The 26,139-nt window shown below is 36.1% G+C and overlaps 2 protein-coding genes across 2 annotated transcripts in view; both read right to left on the bottom strand.

The window, feature by feature from the left end:
- The window catches only part of LOC137180244 (uncharacterized), a 132,200-nt gene that overhangs the window by 10,042 nt on the left and 96,019 nt on the right, over positions 1-26,139 (bottom strand). The gene's annotated exons all lie outside the window — the stretch shown is intronic.
- The window catches only part of LOC137180243 (uncharacterized), a 142,081-nt gene that overhangs the window by 75,756 nt on the left and 40,186 nt on the right, over positions 1-26,139 (bottom strand). The window contains exons 11-23 of the mRNA XM_067585546.1: positions 24,743-24,801; positions 14,764-14,810; positions 13,346-13,471; positions 12,948-13,032; positions 12,431-12,557; positions 8,504-8,565; positions 7,325-7,380; positions 7,065-7,129; positions 6,727-6,782; positions 5,612-5,667; positions 4,824-5,038; positions 3,803-4,041; positions 1,300-1,413 (exon numbers count right to left, since the gene is read on the bottom strand). Of these exons, the coding sequence (XP_067441647.1) occupies positions 1,300-1,413; positions 3,803-4,041; positions 4,824-5,038; positions 5,612-5,667; positions 6,727-6,782; positions 7,065-7,129; positions 7,325-7,380; positions 8,504-8,565; positions 12,431-12,557; positions 12,948-13,032; positions 13,346-13,471; positions 14,764-14,810; positions 24,743-24,801 (1,307 nt within the window). The remainder of the gene's footprint in view (positions 1-1,299; positions 1,414-3,802; positions 4,042-4,823; positions 5,039-5,611; positions 5,668-6,726; positions 6,783-7,064; positions 7,130-7,324; positions 7,381-8,503; positions 8,566-12,430; positions 12,558-12,947; positions 13,033-13,345; positions 13,472-14,763; positions 14,811-24,742; positions 24,802-26,139) is intronic.

Below are 26,139 nucleotides of genomic sequence, written 5' to 3'. Positions count from 1 at the left end.
AGATTCTTAACAGATCTTTAACTGACAGAAAATGATATATCAGCATATGAGCTTTTTAAAATAATTTCCTAGTAGTTAAGTAACTGCGGTTAATTCTTAGGGCATTTCTTTGAAAGCTTTATATAATTTGTTAGTATGCAGGAAATGTGCTTGTGATAAAGTTTTTAAGCAATAACCCAATATGCTAATACATCATTTGACACACAAAACTACACACTGAAAACTGAATATTTTCCATCAGTTAAAGAATTGTTAAGAGTCTAATTTATCAAAAATATATTGAATAATGAATATAATGATTCAGCACTTACCAACTAAAGCAACCAACACTTTTTCTGTTTTTTCTTATATTTTGCACCAAATTACACCATCCTCTGTGTAAAAGGTCCTAAACATTAATCATTAAATACCTGCAAATTACTCCAGAAAGTAAACAGGAAATTAATGTAAAATTAAGAGACCTGGACAATAAAGTGTTACTTTTTTTTCTAACTTGGCGTTGGATCATCACACATGCCCATAAATGGCCGCATGTTCTGTAGCCTTGGTTGCTAACATTGTTGCTGAGGTTTTTTCCATGTGTTCAGATCAGATTTTGGCTCAAACATGTACGGATGCCGAGGGGCAGCTTCCTGAAGCTGACCAATCAGAACAGAATGGTCTCATCGGGAGGGGGGCCTTAAAGAGACAGGAACTAAAATGGCCTGGTTCAGACAGAGGCTGAACTGAGGGCCTGCATAAAGGGCCAGTTTAAGGTAAAGAGTTTTTTGAATTGTAAATCATTCAAAGATATTCCAGTAGAGCCACAGAATCTAAATATAGACCTGGAAGTGTGCAAAATTTCTTCTCTCTCAGGCAAATAATTCACAATTGTGGAGCTTAAACAAGAGAATGTTTGGATTACTCGAAAAAAGACAATTATTCAGTTATCCAAATAGTTGCAGCTCTATATAAAATATTTGTGTGTGAAAATTACAAGACAACAACTGTGTGAATGATGCTTGAACTGGCACGTCAAGGTCCAGCTTAATTTAATTAATGTCTAATGTGAAAAGTGTCACTCATAGAAACAGAGTATCACCTGCCTCTGCGGTTCTGCTCTATGGAGCATTTTATCATATTTCAGCTCACTGTTTTTGTTTTATGGCCAAAAACAGTAGCTTATTTACACGTCCAGCAGACACCAACTTATACATTTTCAATAGTGGTTTAACACTCTGGGTACCACTTTAATTAACTGTGTTATTCTGTTACAGCAGTAATAGAGAATCTCTGTATGTTTTAACTGGACATACTCACCTTAGGCACTACTTTATAGGCCTCAGAACAGTGCAGACTGTAGGTTTGGCCTTGAATGAGGTCACAGGAGGAAGGGGTCACAATATGCTGAGCTTTTTCATGTTGTCCTTTCACCTTCAATAGAACATTTTGATTAGACAGTGACTTCATTACCACAAGATATAATACTCTTCAGTTTCCCATAGCTGAATTGTGAAGGCAAGAAGGCAAAGTGCTACAACAGCAAAAAATAAAAGTGTGATAACTTTTATAAGCAGTGTATATACAGACAGGTGGCAATTAAAGGCAAAAAACAAAAGAACTTATTATGGGAGATTTTAACATCAATTAGGAGGACAAATCCTCTAGAAAGAACCTCAAAAGATAACCAATAACTTTGACCTCATGCAACTGATCAGTGGGCCCACAAGAATAACTAATTCCACCAGTACTCAAATTGATTTAATATTTGGTAACAGACCTGAGAGAATTTTAAAATCCTATAATATGGTAACTGGTCTCTCTGACCACAATTTGACACTGGTAGCCAGAAAACTAAGCAATAAGCGGTTTAGCCCTAATGCTAGGGAATATGAATCTTTTGGAATTCCCAAAAACAAACAGGAGAACTTCAAAAGTGTTGTTCAACAGATTGATTAGGATGATCTACTGTTGAGCATAGACCATGAAAAAGACAGTCAAATATTCTCAAAAAAACTAGAGAGCATTATTAAAGATTTTAACTGCAAATTTAGGCGCAAAAATAACAAAAACACTGTCCCTTGGATAAATGCAGACATTTTAAAACTAATGAAAGAAAGGGATCTTGTCTTAAAAACTGCAATAAAAACTAAGTTGAGTCATGACAGACAACACTTTGCTAGTTTAAGGAACAAGGCGTGTAGCTGTTGCATAAAAATATGCTGTTTTCCACTAATTTGATCTCCTTTCTGAAGAAAGTGGCTTGTTTACTTTGTGATCATATTGTAAATAATTATTTTGTAAGTGTAATTTGGTTTCCCTGGGGTAATGGTGACACCCACTGTTAAACCTGTGAATTACGTTGAATGAACAACATGCGGCGTTCACATGATCACTTAATGTGAGAGGAAATGCTTGTACTGCCAGAAGCTACTATCAGAAGCTACACACGGAATTAGGAGTTTGCCAATGAAGAGTACCAGTGCGACATTGAGTGACTGTAATAACTCCTAAATTTCTGCTCAGAAGGTGCACACAGTATGTGTTTGTACATTTAATTTGTATTGATAATGTCTTTGTGTTTGTACATTCATTTTGTACTGATAATATCCTTGTGTTTGTAATATGTATTTCATTTTAGTTTTTCACGGTGTTTGCTGGTTAAAAGGATGATGTTTCTGGTTAAAAGAAGAAAATAAATACTTGTCAAACATCAGTCAGAGCGTGGCTTATCAGTACCAGAAGAAAACCTTTGGGAGCAGTTATAAGGTGGGAAAGAAACTAAGAAAAGTAAAGGCAGATTTTTTCTTGACCATAATAGAAAAGGCAAGAGGTAACTCTAAAATTATCTGGAACCAGTTAAAAAAAACTAACAGGACATCAAAATAAAGAAAGGAAACTGCTTGAACTTAAAGTAAATGGAATGCTTTAAAACAATCCTGGGGCAGTAGCGGAAGCTCTTAACCACTACTTTATTGATTCTGTAGCTACCATTGCACAATGTTTTTCACCTGAATACACAAATGTTTGTCCAGTCAAAACAATGGAACCGGCTTTCAGCATAACAAATGTCACTGAATCAGAGGTTGCCAGAATGATTATGTTACATGTTGTTATAACAAGTAAAGTTTATTGTAAGTTTCTGCATATGAATTTTCCTCAAGTGGGGCATGTGCATTTCTTTTATAAATGCATAAGTGAAAGGATGAAGTGGAGGCACACTGATGATTTTGATTTCCATGTCAGAGATATGCCTTTGTATTCCTTTAAAAAAAACATTTATTTATTATTTTTCCTTTTTCACTGGTTTTACCTGTAGGCAAACCACTTTACATGTAGGTTGAACCCTCTTGTTTCTATGTTTGGTTGGGATGGGAATATTGGTTTGAAATAGTCTATAATTTTTCTGTTGGCACTGATGTTATATCGCAAAATAAAAAAGCCACGTCATAAAAAAAGAAAAGTTAAAACAAGAACATTTTCACGTTATATTGGGAGACTGAGCAATATTTTTGTGTCATGGTGGCAGCAATATGCTGCTGTAGTGGTGAAATAAAGTGAAGATTGAGTTTGCAGCATAAGACCATGTGAGTGAAAAGAGAAATCTCAGAAAAACTAAAATCTAAAATTTTATGGTAAAATTTTGTCCCAAAATGTATCTGAAGAGAAGGATTCTTACAATAAAATAAACTTTCATAACAAGTATGGAGTGGAGGTAAGTGTGTCTTTGACTGATAAATCAGTTTAGTTTGGCTAATTATAAAAGCTGTGAGTTTAAAATGATTATGAACTGATGTTAAACTATTATAGAAAGAGCTTTTACCTCTGGCACCGGCACGTTGTATGGCAGTAGAAACATGTTGAGTTTTGGGCGTTGTTCCGGTCGGTGAAACAGCAGAACTTGGGCACTTATTGAATTGAAAACATTTTTGATATCCAATACCAAGCCAAAGGCTGAGAGATGAGGAACATCCACAACCACATGAGTGTCTGTAATCTCCAGCGGCTGAAGGATGTTCATTCCATCATCACTGATGTGGACGACAGACAGACAGAGCGGTGCTGTAAACACAGAACCATCAACTATTAATTTCATGTCAAAGTCATTTTATTTCCACTGTTCTAACTCTATGTTATTTTAACAACTTCTTTTTGTTTTTTGAAATGGAAATTTATTTCAGTCTGCAATCACTTTTAACAACACATCCTACTGGACCTCAAAAGGTATCAAACAACAGCAAAAAACAAAACAAAACCAACTTATATATCCTGTACCCTATCCTTCTATACCAGTGTTTCTGTCTGATCATCAATATTTATATTTGTTCAGTGAGTATATTTTGTACATTTTTTATTGACTTAATTATTTTATTATATATTTATTTTTTATTAAACTTATTCAGTGTTCTACATGTTTTCAGTTCCTCACTACAGTTGTTCCATAAATTCACACCTTGACTTAAATATAATGATATATTTTTTTTTTACATTAGTCCTCACTAACTGTTTTTTTAATCAACTTTTAGATACTTTCAGGTAATAACTGATTTTTTGTTCTATACATAATTTGAACCATTTTAAAGTCGGTCAAATCTTTAATTTAATAAACAGAGTTTGTTGGTTCTCTGTAAGTAGTTTTGTTTACAATTCTTATGGCTCTTTGTATGAATATTGGATTTGTATTAGTTTTATATGAATTTCTTTATACTTCCACATAGTAAGTTCTATATGGGACTGTAAGGGAACAATATAAGATGTATAATGAAACTTGATTTAGAAGATCTTTAACTTTATACAGTATTGCAACTGACTTTGACATTTTAGTTTTGATAAAAATTTCTTACCAGGTTTTATTTCACAGTGCAGGAGGTGCAGCTTAGAGACAGCGTCCTCAGGACAGTTGATGTCAAACAGCGGACCTGCAGGTCTCTTGCCAGCTGACTGAAGAAGGTTCTCATCCCACTGGACAGTCCTGTATAATAACTCCCCCTCCCGATCCATAGTAAACACCAGCTTCGTCAGCTTACACTGAAACACACCTGGACCAGGACACGTGAACCTGAACGACACAGAACAGCAGTGGTGGAAGAAGTATTCAGATCTTTTACTTAAAATAATATATAAATTCAATTCAATTCAAATTTATTTGTATGGCACCATCTCATGCAAAAACAGTTTAAACTGCTTTAAAAAGCACAAAAAAATAAAAAAGAAACAGGAAAAGTGTGTAAAAATGTGCAAAGAAACATCCATGCATACATACGCATAAAATCTCATTAAAACAAACTGTGGTGGACGCTGTGGAATCAATACAGATATTTGATAGCAGATCTGCAGACACACTCATGAATTCAGAGTTGTATTTAGGTGGTCGGTACATTATCAGAAGCAGGTCTGAAATGTCAAACTGTAGATTGACAGCAAGATATTCAAAGCTCTGGTTCTCTCCAAGTGAGACCTGAAGACAGTTTTAAGAAATCATCTCAACCATCACCACAATGCAATGTATTGTATAAGTAGTGATTCATACTACATCATCTGTACACTTAATAAAAATAAATACTTACTGTATTTAGAATGATAACCATTAAAACAGAGGAAACCATATTTTGCTATTTTATGGTCTGATTACCTGTATGAAATGGCTCCAGATTCATTTAACAGTTCAGGTGTAAAGTGTGATGAGGCCTGGATTTTAGAAAGACACAAAATTAAAACATAACAACTTGTAGTTTGCAATGAAATGATTAAATATTCATTATACATATTTAATTAAGCACATTAAATCAGATCAGAGTAAACATTTGAATGTAATAATGATAGTAGAGCTGCAACTAATAATTATTTTCTTTATCTGTTGATTATTTTCTTGATTAATTGATTAATTGTTTGGTTCATAAAATGTCATAAAATGGTGAAAAATGTTGATTAATGTTTCCTAAAGACCAAGATGATGTTTTTAAATGTCTTGTTTTGTCCACAACCCAAAGATATTTAATTTACTGTCACACAAGACTAAAAAAATATTAAAATAATATTCACATTTGAAAAGCTGGAATCTGAGAATTTGGAAACTTTTTCTTAAAAAATGACTCAAAACGATTAATTGATTATCAAAATAGTTTGTGATTAATTTAACAGATGGCAACTAATCGATTAATCAACTAATCGTTGCAGCTCTAGATGACAGGAATAAGATATGTTGCAACTAAAGTTGGAATTATGCTTCTCCAAACAGACTCCCTCTTTCATTAAAATGACACCACTGTGTTTCTGGTTGTTCTTTTACCAGAACCTATAACAGCAGCATAAATACTACTACTACTACTACTACTGCTACTACTACTACTACTACTACTACTACTACTACTACTACTATTACTACTACTACTGCTACTACTACCATTACTGCTATTACTTATTATTATCATTATTATTATTATTATTATTATTATTATTATTATTATTATTATTATTATTATTATTATTATTATTATTATAGCAGAATGCAACCTAACCGTACAACACTGACCCATGAAATATGTGTAAACACAAAATAGTTTCTACTATTATGTAGTTTATGATCAATGCAACCTTATAAATATGTTTCACTTTATGGATCAATGTTGTTTTCCTTCCTCTGAGTTGAGATCTGCTTTCTTCCTCTAGTCTAACACTCATCCAGCAGCTGTAATAAGACCTGTGATCTGGTTTGAAGCTGCTTCCATCATCAAAAATGTGTCTCACCTCTGTTTCGTCCTCATCTTGTCTTGTGTTTGCAGACAGAGTGAGATGAGAGTCATCTGATGAAGAAAAGGAGACACACAAAATGGAAAATATCAAATAAATTGATGATACATTATGAAATAAATCTATCATCATATCAAAAGTTTTCTCCTTGGTGGAGATGGTGGTGAGGAGGCTGCGACTGGTGATAACAAACTCTGTCATGAAACCTGACATGAAATAAAACATACATAAAAAGGAAATACAAATAACAATGTGTATTCTATTTCACTTTATTTCATAATTTTAAATCTTCCATACCATTCACTCAAATCTTAAATTATGTGTTTTCCACTTACCCTCAGTAGTATGTTGTGATGGAGATTGTTCTTCATTTAATGGTCTTTCCTGATAAGGTGAACGACTATGAAAGAAATAATAAATTAAAAGGTAGTTACTATCCTCCACACTGAACCACTGTATGGTATATGTATACATATTGATCCATACTACATTATTTGCTAACTGATCAATTAAAAACAAATGCTTACTCATAATCATAGAATACTTACAATTAAAGCAGGGATAATAATATTTTGCAATTTAATGGTACTATTACCCTGTTGAAGAGCTGATAACACGTCTCCTTTCATGTCCTCCAGAATTTGATGGATCCTGGATTTCAAAAAAGGAACAAAATTTGTTTTTTTTTTAACATAACTTGTAGTCGTCTGCTATAAAGTGAACAGAAGCATTAAAGGACGAATTCACAATTTTTCAAGTGTGTCTTAAAACAACAGTCAGGAGCCCAAATGACCATTAAACCTGTTTTTCTTGCTGTAATCATTCCTCCTGTTCATACTGACCATTAGAAGATCCCTTCATAATGACCTTACAATGGAAGTGATGGAGGACAAAATCCACAGTCCTCCTTCTGTGCAAAAATATATTTAAAAGTTTATCTGAAGCTAATATGAAGCTTCAGCGTCCAAATGAGTCAAATCAAGTAGATATCTTTCAACATTACAGTCTTTTTAGTGCCAAAGTTCCTCTTTTTGTTACTATACTTCCACCTGCAGCTCAACAGGGAAACACTGTCTGAGGAAACACAAAGAGGGAATTTGATGCTAAAAAGACTGTAAATGTGTCAGATATCCACTTGATATGAGTAACTCAGACTGATGAAGCTGAATATAAGCTTCATATCTACTTTTAAATGACTGTGTGGACACACTGTGGATTTTGGCCTCCATCACTTACATTGAAAGCACATTTGAAGGATCTTTTAATGTCCAGTATGAACAGGAGGAATGATTACAGCGAGGAAAACCTCTTTCACTGTTCATATGGACACCTGACTGTTGTTTAAAGTTTTATGTTGTTATTGGAATGACAGTGTGAGAGAAATATAATGTGTCTCAGGCTGCATTCAGACCAACAACAGCACTGCAGCATAAAACACAGGCTCACTTGTTCATTACAATGACACAGATGTGTGTGTGTTGTTTTGTTGGATTACAGGAAAAGAAAAGAAAGGTGGTTCAGCATAAAAGTTGATCCTGGTTCTGCTTCTGACTCTCATAATTGTCTGTAAACTGTTGATCAGAAAGCTGCAGCTTAGGAACGCTGCTGCTAGAGTCCTCACTGAGACCAACAGAGTGACTCACATCACTCCAGTTCTCACATCTTTGCTCTGACTTCCTGTATGTCAAAGACGTGTCACCTGCATTAAAGCTGTGTCCATCACCTGAAATGTGTCTCACCATAAATGTATCAGGGTGAACTGCTCTGCACTCACCTCTGTTTCATCTGCAGACTGATGAAGCTTTGTTCTTGGATCCAGTGAGAGATCAGAGTCATCTGATGGAGAGAAGAAGACACACAAAATGATCTTCAGAATATAAAATATCAAATAAATTGATGAGACATTATGAATAAATCTTATAAAACATCTAAACTAAACTGAGTAAAATATATAAATTAACCTTTAAAATGTGAAATAATGTAACAAATGATTAAAACCTGATCATTAACATTAAATATATTTTTCCTCATTTCTTTTTTCATTGTAACTGTTTTATAAGTTGAGTTTTATTTCATTTATTACAAATAATACAGCAGTGACAAATCTGCAATCATGCACCATTACATCTAAAAGCATGAGGTAAAAGATACAAAACAATAATAAAATGTCACAAAGTCACATTCAGTCGGATTAAATGATCATTTACATGAATGTGTGCAGCCCAGTGCAACATTATCTCATCCAAGTCTACATGTGCTGCATGTCCACTCACAAGAAAGCTGTCTGATGACAGACTGAATCATGCTGGTAGACCCGAGGTCCAGACTGGGCCTCTGCTGTTTCCTCCTCTTCTTCTGGATCTTATTGATCTTCTGTGTTAGCAGATGATCATACTCAGACTGCCAAAAAAAGGGTAAAGAAATAAGGGAGAAAGGTAAGAGGAGCAGTAGGAAAAATAATACACAATAAATAAATGCTGCTATAAAACCACAAAGGTTTTTAGAACTCAACAAGTCCTGTGCATTATCCTGTTGTCTTTATTTTGTTAAAGTGTCACTAAACTGATTCAGGACCTTCAGTGTGACAAACTTCAAGTAAACTTCAAGTAATTCACCATTCAAGCTCATGTGCTGTATGTTTCCAGCAACATCCCATACTAGTGTATAAACTATAGAATTTATAATGTTTGAGACCAACCTTTGACTGACTGAGTGACTTAGCAGCTGCAAAATGAAAAGTTTCCTTCCTTTTTTAAATAACACAGTGAGCTAAAAGAGAGAGCAACTTACTCTACTGTTGGCTGACTCATAAATGTCTCCAATTTTTATGGCATCGGCCACCAGATCAGGAGTCAGACGGAGGGCCAAGAAACTGTGAGGCGGGGGGGCAAAAAGAGGAGGAAATGGGGAAGGAGGTTAAGAATCATGTATTTGTATTTAAGTATCACACATGTAAACACAATATGTCATTTATGTACTTGTGTTGTTGTTGTGTTGATATGGTATCTAAAAGCTAATCATAGCTTTAATAACATGCAACGGTAGATGTTCCTAAATGTTGCTGGTTCAAATCAAACAGACACATATTAGAAAGTTAAAACAGGAAGGCAGGAAGCCAGAGAGCTGAGATCAAATGCTAATAAACTTGATAGGAGGGGCTGTAGACCTTCCACTGTTAATACTTACAGTCTGCGTACCCAGTGGTCTTGTAGGTTCCGCCGCATGTTCACACGCCAGCGTTTCCTCATACTTGTGGCAGAGGGAGGGCCTGCAGTGGACATGGAGCCGACCCCACCAGCATCTTTTATTAGACTGGAAGAGAGAGAGAAGTCATCGTTTTATTAGTAACTTCTTTAAAAAACATAGATGTGGGCTTTGGTCTGATGTAGAACTGAGTGAAACTCTTGAAATGTAAAGCTCTTTAAAGTGGTGGCTGATGGTGCCTGCAGTTCTTCTCACTCTTGACTGTTCACATTGAGGTACGAGGACTCAAGACGTGTTAGTTGCTGCTTTGCTAGAACAGAGCAGGTATCCTGACTAATGGAGTAGTTAAAAAACAACATATACACAATGAAAAGTGATGTAACTTCACAAACAGCCATAAAAAGATCATCATGTGCTGCCTGTTGTTGTGTTTTTATGTGTGTTGGTAAAGTCGACTGTGTGAAGAGTTTTGAGGATGTGGACTCAGCATTCAACCATGCAGGTAACCAATCATATAAAAAACCTGTAAAATTATCCTCCATTGTCAGAAGTGATGGCAGCACTCAAATGATATATTATTATATATGACATCATTAGATTATTAATAGTGAAGCATCAGTGTTAGAGCAGCATGTTACTGTTGTAGCTGCTGGAGGTGGAGCTAGTTTACACTACTTTATATACAGTTAGCTAGTTTAGTCCAGTGGTTCCCAACCTAGGGGTCGGGCCCCTCCAAAGGGTCAGCAGATAAATCTGAGGGGTCGTGAGATGATTAATGGGAGACGAAAGAAGAAAAAACAAAGTTCTGATACACAAATCTGTTTTCAGTTTTTGGACTTTTTCTCTAATCTTTGATTTTTGCTGAAATATTGGATCATTTGAACATTTATTGAAATGAAAGCATGTGAGAAGTTTAGAGGGAAAAATCACTATTTGGTGGAGCTGTTAACAACTCATAGACATGTGAAATGTGACCCCGACTACACACAGCTTTTTGTAAGACGTCAAAAGACAAAAAGGTTGGAAACCACTGGTTTCATCTTTAACAATGTGTTGTATTTTAAAAGCTTGTTATATTATCCATTGTGTCAAATCTTCATCTGAAAAGTAACTAAAGCTGTCAAATAAATGTAGTGGAGTAGAAAGTACAATATTTCCCTCTGAAATGTAGTGGAGTGGAAGAATAAAGTAGCATCACATGGAAATACTCAAGTAAAGTACAAGTACCTCAAAATTATACTTAAATAAAGTACTTGAGTAAATGTACTCAGTTACTTTCCACCACTGCATGCTACATTATTTGTCTAATTGAAGAATTAAAAAGAAATGATCATTTATAATGAAAGCTTATTCACAATTAAAGCATGGAAAATAATATTTTGCCATTTCATGGTATGATTACCTGCATGAAGCCCCTGCAAAAAACTTTTTCTTTTTTCTTGGTTTTCTCCTCTTGAGCTGGATTTCAGAAAGACAAAAAGAAAAAAGTTTTCTAGACATAATAACTTGTAACTGTGTGCTATGAAGTGACCAAAAACATTCAAAGCCTATACAGTATTTAACTCAAGAACATTATATATGGAAGTGGAATGATGGTGTGAGAGAAATATAATGTGTCTCAGGCTGCATTCAGACCAACAACAGCACTGCAGCATAAAACACAGACTCACTTGTTCATTACAATGACACAGATGTGTGTGTGTTGTTTTGTTGGATCACAGGAAAAGAAAAGAAAGGTGGTTCAGCATAAAAGTTGATCCTGGTTCTGCTTCTGACTCTCATAATTGTCTGTAAACTGTTGATCAGAAAGCTGCAGCTTAGGAACGCTGCTGCTAGAGTCCTCACTGAGACCAACAGAGTGACTCACATCACTCCAGTTCTCACATCTTTGCTCTGACTTCCTGTATGTCAAAGACGTGTCACCTGCATTAAAGCTGTGTCCATCACCTGAAATGTGTCTCACCATAAATGTATCAGGGTGAACTGCTCTGCACTCACCACTGTGTCAACTGCAGACTGATGAAGCTTTGTTCTTGGACTGAGTGAGAGACGAGAGAAATCTGATGGAGAGAAGAAGACACACAAAACGATCTCCAGAATATAAAATATCAAATAAATTGATGAGACATTATGAATAAATCTTATAAAACATCTAAACTAAACTGAGTAAAATATATAAATTAACCTTTAAAATGTGAAATAATGTAACAAATGATTAAAACCTGATCATTAACATTAAATATATTTTTCCTCATTTCTTTTTTCATTGTAACTGTTTTATAAGTTGAGTTTTATTTCATTTATTACAAATAATACAGCAGTGACAAATCTGCAATCATGCACCATTAAATCTAAAAGCATGAGGTAAAAGATACAAAACAATAATAAAATGTCACAAAGTCACATTCAGTCGGATTAAATGATCATTTACATGAATGTGTGCAGCCCAGTGCAACATTATCTCATCCAAGTCTACATGTGCTGCATGTCCACTCACCGGGAAGCAGTCTAGTGGGAGACTGATCCATGCTGGTAGACCTGAGGTTCAGACTGGGCCTCTGCCGGGTCCTCTTCTCCTCCTGGAACTTATTGATCTTCTCTCTTAGCAGATGATAGTACTCAGACTGCCAAAAAAAGGGTAAAGAAATAAGGGAGAAAGGTAAGAGGAGCAGGAGAAAAAATAATACACAATAAATAAATGCTGCTATAAAAGCACAAAGGTTTTTAGAACTCAACAGGTCCTGTGCATTATCCTGTTGTCTTTATTTTGTTAAAGTGTCACTAAACTGATTCAGGACCTTCAGTGTGACAAACTTCAAGTAAACTTCAAGTAATTCACCATTCAAGCTCATGTGCTGTATGTTTCCAGCAACATCCCATAATAGTGTATAAACTATAGAATTTATAATGTTTGAGACCAACCTTTGACTGACTGAGTGACTTAGCAGTTGCAAAATGAAAAGTTTCCTTCCTTTTTTAAATAACACAGTGAGCTAAAAGAGAGAGCAACTTACTATACTGTTGGCTGACTCATAAATGTCTCCTTCAACTTTTCTGGCATCGACCTCCAGATCAGGAGTCAGAGGGAGGACATCAACACTGTGAGGTGGGGGGCAAAAAGAGGAGGAAATGGGGAAGGAGGTTAAGAATCATGTATTTGTATTTAAGTATCACACATGTAAACACAATATGTCATTTATGTACTTGTGTTGTTGTTGTGTTGATATGGTATCTAAAAGCTAATCATAGCTTTAATAACATGCAACGGTAGATGTTCCTAAACGTTGCTGGTTCAAATCCAACAGACACATATTAGAAAGTTAAAACAGGAAGGCAGGAAGCCAGAGAGCTGAGATCAAATGCTAATAAACTTGATAGGAGGGGCTGTAGACCTTCCACTGTTAATACTTACAGTTTGTGTACCCAGAGGTCTCGTAGGTCCTGCATCATGTCCTCATGCCAGCGTTTCCTCATACCTGTGGCAGAGGGAGGGCCTGCGGTGGACATGGAGCCGACCTCACCAGCATCTTTTATTAGTCTGGAAGAGAGAGAGAAGTCATCGTTTTATTAGTAACTTCTTTAAAAAACATAGATGTGGGCTTTGGTCTGATGTAGAACTGAGTGAAACTCTTGAAATGTAAAGCTCTTTAAAGTGGTGGCTGATGGTGCCTGCAGTTCTTCTCACTCTTGACTGTTCACATTGAGGTACGAGGACTCAAGACGTGTTAGTTGCTGCTTTGCTAGAACAGAGCAGGTATCCTGACTAATGGAGTAGAGTTAAAAAACAACATATATACAATGAAAAGTGATGTAACTTCACAAACTGCCATAAAAAGATCATCATGTGCTGCCTGTTGTTGTGTTTTTATGTGTGTTGGTAAAGTCGACTGTGTGAAGAGTTTTGAGGATGTGGACTCAGCATTCAACCATGCAGGTAACCGATCATATAAAAAACTGTAAAATTATCCTCCATTGTCAGAAGTGATGGCAGCACTCAAATGATATATTATTATATATGACATCATTAGATTATTAATAGTGAAGCATCAGTGTTAGAGCAGCATGTTACTGTTGTAGCTGCTGGAGGTGGAGCTAGTTTACACTACTTTATATACAGTCAGCTAGTTTAGTCCAGTGGTTCCCAACCTAGGGGTCAGGCCCCTCCAAAGGGTCAGCAGATAAATCTGAGGGGTCGTGAGATGATTAATGGGAGAGGAAAGAAGAAAAAACAAAGTTCTGATACACAAATCTGTTTTCAGTTTTTGGACTTTTTCTCTAATCTTTGATTTTTGCTGAAATATTGGATCATTTGAACATTTATTGAAATGAAAGCATGTGAGAAGTTTAGAGGGAAAAATCACTATTTGGTGGAGCTGTTAACAACTCATAGACATGTGAAATGTGACCCCGACTACACACTGCTTTTTGTAAGACGTCAAAAGACAAAAAGGTTGGAAACCACTGGTTTCATCTTTAACAATGTGTTGTATTTTAAAAGCTTGTTATATTATCCATTGTGTCAAATCTTCATCTGAAAAGTAACTAAAGCTGTCAAATAAATGTAGTGGAGTAGAAAGTACAATATTTCCCTCTGAAATGTAGTGAAGTGGAAGTATAAAGTAGCATCACATGGAAATACTCAAGTAAAATACAAGTACCTCAAAATTATACTTAAATAAAGTACTTGAGTAAATGTATTTAGTTACTTTCCACCACTGGATGCTACATAACTTATCTAATTCAAGAATTAGAGAGAAATTATTTTTCATAATGAAAGTTTATTTACAATTAAAGCAGGGAAGGCATTTTGACATTTCATGGTACAATTACCTGTATGTAGCCTCTCCAGTCCTTGCCCATGGAGAGGGTGATTTGACCTGGATATTAGAAAGAAAAAAGAAAGTTTTCAGAAATGTTTTGCAGCTGTGTGCTATGAAGTGACCAAAAACATTCAAAGCCTATACAGTATTTAACTCAAGAACATTATATATGGAAGTGGAATGATGGTGTGAGAGAAATATAATGTGTCTCAGGCTGCATTCAGACCAACAACAGCACTGCAGCATAAAACACAGACTCACTTGTTCATTACAATGACACAGATGTGTGTGTGTTGTTTTGTTGGATCACAGGAAAAGAAAAGAAAGGTGATTCAGCATAAAAGTTGATCCTGGTTCTGCTTCTGACTCTCATAATTGTCTGTAAACTGTTGATCAGAAAGCTGCAGCTTAGGAACGCTGCTGCTAGAGTCCTCACTGAGACCAACAGAGTGACTCACATCACTCCAGTTCTCACATCTTTGCTCTGACTTCCTGTATGTCAAAGACGTGTCACCTGCATTAAAGCTGTGTCCATCACCTGAAATGTGTCTCACCATAAATGTATCAGGGTGAACTGCTCTGCACTCACCTCTGTGTCGACATCAGACTGATGAAGCTTTGTTCTTGAATCCAGTGAGAGACGAGAATCTGATGGAGAGAAGAAGACACACAAAATGATCTCCAGAATATAAAATATCAAATAAATTGATGAGACATTATGAATAAATCTTATAAAACATCTAAACTAAACTGAGTAAAATATATAAATTAACCTTTAAAATGTGAAATAATGTAACAAATGATTAAAACCTGATCATTAACATTAAATATATTTTTCCTCATTTCTTTTTTCATTGTAACTGTTTTATAAGTTGAGTTTTATTTCATTTATTACAAATAATACAGCAGTGACAAATCTGCAATCATGCACCATTAAATCTAAAAGCATGAGGTAAAAGATACAAAACAATAATAAAATGTCACAAAGTCACATTCAGTCGGATTAAATGATCATTTACATGAATGTGTGCAGCCCAGTGCAACATTATCTCATCCAAGTCTACATGTGCTGCATGTCCACTCACAGAGAGGCTGTCTGATGGGAGACTGACTCCTGCTGGTAGACCTGAGGTCCAGACTGAGCCTCTGCTGGGTCCTCTTCTCCTTCTGGATCTTATTGATCTTCTCTGTTAGCAGATGATCGTACTCATCCTGCCAAAAAAAGGGTAAAGAAATATGGGAGAAAGGTAAGAGGAGCAGTAGGAAAAATAATACACAATAAATAAATGCTGCTATAAAACCACAAAGGTTTTTAGAACTCAACAGGTCCTGTGCATTATCCTGTTGTCTTTATTTTTGTTAAAGTGTCACTAAACTGATTCAGGACCTTCAGTGTGACAAACTTCAAGTAAACTTCAAGTAATTCACCATTCAAGCTCATGTGCTGTATGTTTCCAGCAACATCCCATAATAGTGTATAAACTATAGAATTTATAATGTTTGAGACCAACCTTTGACTGACTGAGTGACTTAGCAGCTGCAAAATGAAAAGCTTCCTTCCTTTTTTAAATAACACAGTGAGCTAAAAGAGAGAGCAACTTACTCTACTGTTGGCTGACTCATAAATGTCTCCTTCAATTTTTCTGGCATTGGCCACCAGATCAGGAGTCAGAGGGAGGACATCAACACTGTGAGAGGGGGGGGCAAAAAGAGGAGGAAATGGGGAAGGAGGTTAAGAATCATGTATTTGTATTTAAGTATCACACATGTAAACACAATATGTCATTTATGTACTTGTGTTGTTGTTGTGTTGATATGGTATCTAAAAGCTAATCATAGCTTTAATAACATGCAACGGTAGATGTTCCTAAACGTTGCTGGTTCAAATCAAACAGACACATATTAGAAAGTTAAAACAGGAAGGCAGGAAGCCAGAGAGCTGAGATCAAATGCTAATAAACTTGATAGGAGGGGCTGTAGACCTTCCACTGTTAATACTTACAGTCTGCGTACCCTGATGTTTCGTAAGTTCTGCGTCATGTCCTCATGCCAGCGTTTCCTCATACTTGTGGCAGAGGGAGGGCCTGCAGTGGACATGGAGCCGACCTCACCAGCATCTTTTATCAGACTGGAAGAGAGAGAGAAGTCATCGTTTTATTAGTAACTTCTTTAAAAAACATAGATGTGGGCTTTGGTCTGATGTAGAACTGAGTGAAACTCTTGAAATGTAAAGCTCTTTAAAGTGGTGGCTGATGGTGCGTGCAGTTCTTCTCACTCTTGACTGTTCACATTGAGGTACGAGGACTCAAGACGTGTTAGTTGCTGCTTTGCTAGAACAGAGCAGGTATCCTGACTAATGGAAGACCAGGAGGCAGGTGCTCTAATGTGGGCAAATCAATGCTTTCAAGCTTGTCAGGGTTCTATGAGAGGATTTAGATGAACACTGTGCATTTAACCATATTTTAGCAAAATGGCTGTTTTTCACATACAGAGCTTGATGGATGGCAGAGAAAATGACTACACTGTAGGAGCAGTTTGACTTATCCACCATATAACCACCATGAATTTAGGTTAACCACAGCCTCCATTCTTAACAAAGCAGCAAACTGCAAACATTTAACCTTTCAAGTCTACAGAGGGTTAGTGTTTCACATTGTTCATAAACTTTGCTGCCTCTGTAATTTCTCCTACACATTTGGAAGGGGGGGCGGGTATTAAGTTGGTTGCAATCTGCAACCTCACCACTAGATGCTATAAAATCCTACACAAGGGTCCTTTAAGACAGACTTGTGAACCTTTCCTTTAACTCCTTTGGTATAATTGCATTTTTCAATTCACTGTACTATTTAAACATTTCTGTGTTTTGAGTTTTTTGTGATGTGACTACTAACATTAATGCTCTTGTGTAATTCCATTTTGGCAGGTTTACAGCATATACAGTGTACTCTTACCAGCTGTGTGAGGGTCCAGGTTCATCACTGAAGACTGGAAGTGTAGAAAGATCTTCAGACTGGTCAGTCTTTGACTGACAGCTGGACTCCAGTGACGATTCTTGATTCTCCTCTTCACCCCCACAATCACTCATCTTTTCAATTTCAGTCTGTCTGGGACATTAATTAGTGACACTGTAATTAAAAACATTGTATTATAGCACATACAGAGAGCCTGATGGTGAAATCATGCTATAGTAACACTTGTCCTGTCTCAGCCTTCATGTTTTCATCCCTCAGCTCTGCCATGTGGACTCTAAATGGAGTCTGAACTGAGTCTAGTTTCACTCTTTTATATTTGAAAATACGTATCATTTCATCTCTGTTGTAGCTCTCCGTCCTAATCAAAAGTGCTGTTTTTATCAAACGCAAAAACTACACAAAAATGCCTCCCAGAATGGATAAATCTGATCGACTTCTCAGTTCAGCAGTTTTGAAAAGACAAACTGTCAAAAATAAAAACCATTGAAAGCTTTCCTGCTGCATTTCTGTCACTCGTTCCTGTAGAATACACTGTAGTACGTTCTATAGAGAGCTACACATCTTACTGTATGTACACAGTATGCACATTATTACACTATCAACAGTTAAAAAACAACATATACACAATAAAAAGTGATGTAACTTCACAAACTGCCATAAAAAGATTATCACGTGGTGCCTGTTGTTGTGTTTTTATGTGTGTTGGTAAAGTCGACTGTGTGAAGAGTTTTGAGGATGTGGACTCAGCATTCAACCATGCAGGTAACCGATCATATAAAAAACCTGTAAAATTATCCTCCATTGTCAGAAGTGATGGCAGCACTCAAATGATATATTATTATATATGACATCATTAGATTATTAATAGTGAAGCATCAGTGTTAGAGCAGCATGTCATTTGAATATTTATTGAAATGAAAGCATGTGAGAAGTTTAGAGGGAAAAATCACTATTTGGTGGAGCTGTTAACAACTCATAGACATGTGAAATGTGACCCCGACTACACACTGCTTTTTGTAAGACGTCAAAAGACAAAAAGGTTGGAAACCACTGGTTTCATCTTTAACAATGTGTTGTATTTTAAAAGCTTGTTATATTATCCATTGTGTCAAATCTTCATCTGAAAAGTAACTAAAGCTGTCAAATAAATGTAGTGGAGTAGAAAGTACAATATTTCCCTCTGAAATGTAGTGAAGTGGAAGTATAAAGTAGCATCAAATGGAAATACTCAAGTATAATTACCTCATCATTGTACTTAACATCAGTACTTTAGTAAATGTACTTTATTTCTTTCTACCACTATGTGAAACTGTTTAAAAAAAAAAAAAAGTTTAGTTTCAGTTTCATGTTCCTCATTCTCTCTCTCTCTCTCTCTCTCTCTCTCTCTCTCTCTCTCTCTCTCTCTTCTCTCTCTCTCTCGCTCGCTCTCTTTTCGTGGCTGTTTTCAGCTTTGTGAATATGATATCAATTCCAAATTAACAGTGTGAATAAATATTAAATTCTCATCCAATCAAAACATTACAGATTAGATCACATGTTTATTGTCTGCGTTTTGATCCAGGTTCTTCAGCTGGCTTTGTTGGCGCATGAAGGGAAGTTCCTCCAAATATTCTTTTCTTTCTCCAGCTGTGACAGTCTGCTGCCAGACAGATAACTATTAACCTTAATTTAGATGTCATGCTGTCATGGCCTCGGTAATTAGAAGTGGTAATGTAATAATGAAGTTACAGATAACATTAGAGGTAGTGTTTCTTTCCCGATTGGCTGTTTCTTATCTATAACCTGTGATCTTGCATCTAAAAACCATACTTAGAGATAACTTCAGTCACGAACAGTAACAGTCTTACCTGAGGGTGGAAACACGACTACTTCTTCCCGCTCCTCTGTGTCACCATCTGCTCTCTGCCGTTCTCACGTCAGCATTCCCTTCTTTTTCCACCAATCAGTCTCCTCACATTACAGACAGGATGGGAGGTCCGACTCTTGTTTTTGTGAGTCACTCATTAAAGAGAGTCTGGTTTTTGAGTCATCGAGTCGGTCACCCAGAGCCTGAAGAATCCCCCACCAGTGAATGAACACCGATCTACTGATTACAGCCTACAACTCAGCCCTGACAAGTACAAATAAATAAATCTCATGAAATATTCCTCTCTCATCCCGTCCATGAAACATACCTTAAATTCTCAGGATTTAAATAATATAATTACTTCAACTGCACTGTTGAAGAAATAAATTGTTTCACACAAAATATGAATTTAAAATAATAGTCTGTTAGATTAATGTTACTAAACATTGCACTGTGTTTAATCCCACTAAATACATGGCTGTTTATGATATAAATAAATTCCTTTATACAAAATATTGGTAATAAAAAATAACTGAAAAAATTGTATTGATTATTATCTCTGCCAGGTGTAAACTTGGAGGGGATCATTTGTTTGGGCGCGTGTGTGTGTGTGTGTTTATCTGTCTGCAGCTACACTTGCATACTACTGGACCCATCAGCATAACATTTTTTGTGCACATTTATGACTGTATGTTCAAAGACCAAAAACCTATTTCATAACGCCATTCCTTATGAGCCTATCAGAAAGCAGCTTACACTTCCTCGCCATTTTACGATATGTGGTACGACATAGCAAAAGGCAATCGGCTAGGCTAAAAACAAGGCGTAGCTAGTCTGTTGCAGGCCACATGTTGCCTTTGTCGTGGCTCAAAAACTGACATCCATAGAAAAGTTTGATCTCATCTTGATCCGGAGCATCTGCAGATTAATTCCATACCCGATATGTTACCATCCACTAAAGTTAGTCACGATGTGACATGAATAAATCCCTGTTTCTGTTATCTACACACCTGGTGGAGATCTGCACTCTACTAAGTGCACTCTTCTAGTTTAAAATTATTTTATTATTTCCTTTTTAAAAAAAAAGTCTGTCACTCTGTTTAAAAGAGCAGTCAGTCCCATCTATGAACAGAACGGCATCCATAGCAACAAAGTCAGCAGAAAATACAGACTGTTGAATTTCATCACAATGGTCTCCTGCCTACAGATAACCGATACCCCCTGCCAGTGTGGATAAAGCACCAACAGACGACTGTCCTCTACCCCTGACCTAGGTATCGAACATAGTTCCCAAAATCTACACGCACAACCATCCAAGCCTTGCTTAGGGAACCAAATTCAGCCTGGCTTCTATGATCACCAGCTGTTGTTGAACCACTACCATCGGGCCTATTTAGTCAAGTATGTCCTGACAGCCTGGGTCACAACGAAGTGTATTGGAGCAATAGGTGTTGGAGGTTTGAAAGTACTCCAAGATGGCCTACTAAAAGGACATCTCTGGAGGAGGCCCACTCTGTCGGTTGAGGGCACTCCCCCGGTTTTATAGGGCAGCTTAAGAGCCCTAGCCCTAACTATGTAGCCAATTAAACCCCTAATTATAAGTCACTCTAACTGATTTATTTCTGAAAAACACACCTCTATCACATGTACCGCAGCATATTAACCTTAGTCATGAAACATGAACCATTACCACTCTGTTGCTCAATAAACAGCAATACTTTTTTACCCTTGCAAAACTCCCTTCAATTTATTATCTAAACAATTTCAAAACTTAGCCCAGCCTGTCCCAAAGGAGGCGTCTTTTCTTACCTTAAAGGAATACCACAGGACCTCAGAGATGAGCACAAGTCAGGAACTTTGGTTGGAGTGTATAAAAATACAAACCAGTTTTATTTGGTTTTTACAAAGCAAGCAATCTAAGAATACAAAAAGTAGAATACAAAAGCTTAAACAAAAATTTTAAAAAGCAAAGATTAAAAGACTAAAGAGACAGCGAGATCCCTCAAAAGGCTAACCTAACCCTTTTAGATTAAAATCAAGGGTATCTGCTAGGTGCAGAAACACAGCTTCTCTATTGCCTCTGATTATCTTACAGTTGCCTAAGCCTTTTCTTAGTGTTTGTCTGTGTTTTCTATTAGTCATCCTTGAAGGTTCAGTTCTAGTTCAGTACACATTGCACAAATTCCTCAGAACTGATGAAAAAAAGAGAAGGAAATGGGGAAGGAGGTTAAAAATTACGTATTTGTTAACTCCTCTCTCTGTGGCATTTAAGTATTACATATGTAAATGCATATGTCAACACAATATGCACTTGTGTTGTTGTTGTGTTGATATGGTATCTAAAACCTAATCATAGCTTTAATAATATGCAACGGTAGATGTTTGTAAACGTTGCTGGTTCAAATCAAACAGACACATATTAGAAAGTTAAAACAGGAAGCCAGAGCACTAAGATTAAATGAAGAACTTGATTGGAGGGGCTGTAGATGTTCCACTGTTAATACTTACAGTTTGTGTAAGTGATTTCGTAGGTCCTGCATGATGCCCTCATGCCAGCCCAGACCTGCACCGGCCCCACCCAGTAGAGCAGTGAGGACATAAGAAAAGAGGAGAGGTTTAATAACACTTTGATCAGTTTGAGAGCATATGATTACCTATATGACTAAATAATTAATAAAAACAATAATTCATACTGCTAATCAAACTTCCTCAAGTTCCTTTCACACTGAGGAGACTCATGCTAAGAATGAAAGTAATTACTTTAGACAATTTAGCATCACAAATCACAATAGAAACATTTTTTTGATACATGTATCAAACATATGAAAAATGTATGCAAAATCATTATATGTCTTCAAACATTTAAAAACAAAACATGTCCTTTTGTTAACTGTACTTTGTTTGAAATCATTAATTTGAACAACATTTTGCCTTGCTGCCAATTCTGCCCAGTGGCCACTCACAGTATTACAGAGAGAAAAAAAAGCATTTTCTCCATAGACCATCATTATAAAAGACGTCTATAAAACTGTTGACAGGACACCTCAAACTGCAAATACATGATATTTATATATAATACTTAACATTGTCACAATTTAAAGTCTATGGGCCAAGTGGGAGAGACACTACTGTGCATATTCAGTGGGCCACACAACCCAGAAGTTAGAAACAGTTTTGGCTCATGCGTCAGGTGAGTGATTCTCATTGGACTGAGTCCAGTATCCAGTTCTTATAATAAATCCATAGTTTGAAGCCCAGAGTTGCAGCTTATGTTCGGCACCATCTTTACTGTCTGGAGGTAGGACCTTCCAAATAAGGAGTGCGGGGTGTTGCCTTTCACGCTCTAGAAACACGCCCCACTACCTCAGACCCAAGCTAACCCTAGCTTACTGGGAACATGGAGCGCTGCACACTTGGGCAAATGTTAGCTACTTTAGCTAAATTATGCTAACACAGCATGTATCGTTATCAAGCCAGGGAGAGCCGCAGGTGAGCCAACTGTCAATCACATCTGTCAGGCAGACATCAAAGACATCAAAGACATCTGTCAGGCAGACATTTCCAAAATGACCACCAGCACACTTATTAGAGAGCCTGAATTTAGAGATTGAGACCAGAATGACTCGTTGAAAAACCTTTACATAGTAATCCTACAGAGAAGTTGAGGCTTTTTGAATGGGACTCAATTGGAGTATAGCGTCTGTCAGCGGCCACTTTAAAGGTACTTCCGATTCAAGACGTGTTAGTTGCTGCTTTGCTAGAACAGAGCAGGTATCCTGACCAATGGAAGACCAGGAGGCAGGTGCTCTAATGTGGGCCAAAACCAATGCATTCAAGCTTGTCAGGGTTCTATGAGAAGATTTAGATGAACGCTGTGCATTAAGCCATATTCTAGCAAAAATATGGCTGTTTTGTACATACAGAGCTTGATGGATGGCAGAGAAATTGACTACACTGTAGGAGCAGTTTGACTTATCCACCATATAACCACCATGAATTTAAGTTAACCACAGCCTCCATTCTCAACAAAGGAGCAAACTGCAAACTTTTTAAAGCCACCTTTCAAGTATACAGGTCTACAGGGGGTTAATGAAGAAGTAACAGTGATACATATGAAACTAGTGGTGGAAGAAGTATTCAGATCCTTTACTTAAGTAAAAGTACTCAAGTAAAAAGCCAAAAAGGTTGGAAACCACTGGTTTCATCTTTAACAATGTGTTGTATTTTAAAAGCTTGTTATATTATCCATTGTGTCAAATCTTCATCTGAAAAGTAACTAAAGCCGTCAAATAAATGTAGTGGAGTAGAAAGTACAATATTTCCCTCTGAAATGTAGTGAAGTGGAAGTATAAAGTAGCATCACATGGAAATACTCAAGTAAAGTACAAGTACCTCAAAATTGTACTTAAGTACAGTACTTGAGTAAATGTACTTAGTTACTTTCCACCACTGCATGCTACATTATTTGTCTAATTCAAAAATCAAAAAGAAATTATTATTTATAATGATGGCTTATTCACAATTAAAACAGTGAAAATAATATTTTGCCATTTCATGATAAGATTACCTGCGTGAAGCCTCTGCAGCAAATGTTTTCTTCTCTCTTCGTCTTTTCATCGGAACAGGTGAGTTGACCTGAATTTTATAAAGGCAAAAAAAGGTTTTCTAGACATAATAACTTACAAATGTGTGCTATGAAGTGACCAAAAACATCCGAAGATCATATAGTATTTACCTCAAGAACATTATATATGGAAGTGGAATGATGGTGTGAGAGAAATATAATGTGTCTCAGGCTGCATTCAGACCAACAACAGCACTGCAGCATAAAACACAGACTCACTTGTTCATTACAATGACACAGATGTGTGTGTGTTGTTTTGTTGGATCACAGGAAAAGAAAAGAAAGATGATTCAGCCAAAAAGTTGATCCTGGTTCTGCTTCTGACTCTCATAATTGTCTGTAAACTGTTGATCAGAAAGCTGCAGCTTAGGAACGCTGCTGCTAGAGTCCTCACTGAGACCAACAGAGTGACTCACATCACTCCAGTTCTCACATCTTTGCTCTGACTTCCTGTATGTCAAAGACGTGTCACCTGCATTAAAGCTGAGTCCATCACCTGAAATGTGTCTCACCATAAATGTATCAGGGTGAACTGCTCTGCACTCACCTCTGTTTTATCTGCAGACTGATGAAGCTTTGTTCTTGGATCCAGTGAGAGACGAGAGTCTGATGGAGAGAAGAAGACACACAAAATGATCTCCAGAATATAAAATATCAAATAAATTGATGAGACATTATGAATAAATCTTATAAAAACATCTAAACTAAACTGAGTAAAATATATAAATTAACCTTTAAAATGTGAAATAATGTAACAAATGATTAAAACCTGATCATTAACATTAAATATATTTTTCATCATTTCATTGTAACTGTTGTATTTGAGCTTTACTTACTTTTCTTAAGTAAAAGTATCCATTGCAAAAATTCTCAATTACAAATAAAAGTCCTGCATTTAAAATCCTACTTAAGTAAAATTAATAAGTATTATCAGCTAAAATAATTAATTTTGCAGTCAGGCTGTGACTGATGTATTAAATAAATTTAACAATTTACATAAGCAGCATTTTATTGGTGTAGCTGCTCGAGGTGGAGCTGGTTTGAACTGATTTATAAGGGCTTTTTTTGTGAAATATTGGACAGTTTTACATCTTTGGGCCTCAAACAGTTATTTATTTGAAACCATATGAGTGTAAATTTAGAGGATAAATGCCTTACTTAGCTGTTTGGTTCTGTTACCTTTCATGTCACAATCTAACAACATGCAACGTGTCATTAACAGCACACCAGACCAACATTTTGAACAGACAATGAGAAAACATTGTACATGATTAAATATAATACGTTTCATTTATAACTTCTTAACTATATAAACTACTATTATACAATATAAATATTCTATATAAATTGTACTATATAAAACTTAAAAACTATATATAAAACTTAAACAACAAAATAACTCTTAATTAATCTATCTATCTTAGCTAATCTATCAAAATGTAGTTATAAAATGATTAATGTTAGTAAAAAAAACATGCTAGGCGGACCATGGCAAGAAGGTTGTACTTCTGTTACTTCTGTGTCCAGAATGTAAACTCACATGGTCCATGCTGTTTTAAATTAAATGCTGAAGGAATATGTTACCTTAGATGGCATAGTTTACTCTACTTTAGGGAGTAATGTCTGTTTTTTTATTTAATATATAGTGAGTTATAGTTTGTACTGTATATTAAACCTAGAGCACAGAACTGTTTATTACTTAACACCTAGCAAGTATGGGAAAGAAATATAACACTTGACTACACCTGAGCGGGTCATACACAGGTATGAGTATGTCCTGAAAAACATACAGAATCAAATCTGAAAACAAAATCAATCTCTGTGTTTTACAATTTACAATTTAAACATAGTTCCCTGTTTTGTTCTTGTTTTTTTTTTTTTAAATTAAAATCAATCATTTTATAACTACATTTTGATAGATTAGTTAAGAGTTATTTTGTTGTT

Source organism: Thunnus thynnus, chromosome 3 (genome assembly GCF_963924715.1).
Source record: "Thunnus thynnus chromosome 3, fThuThy2.1, whole genome shotgun sequence".
NCBI classification, from domain to species: domain Eukaryota; kingdom Metazoa; phylum Chordata; class Actinopteri; order Scombriformes; family Scombridae; genus Thunnus; species Thunnus thynnus.
The sequence above is the reverse complement of the archived record's forward strand: the minus strand, read 5'-3'. Positions and strand labels throughout refer to the sequence as shown.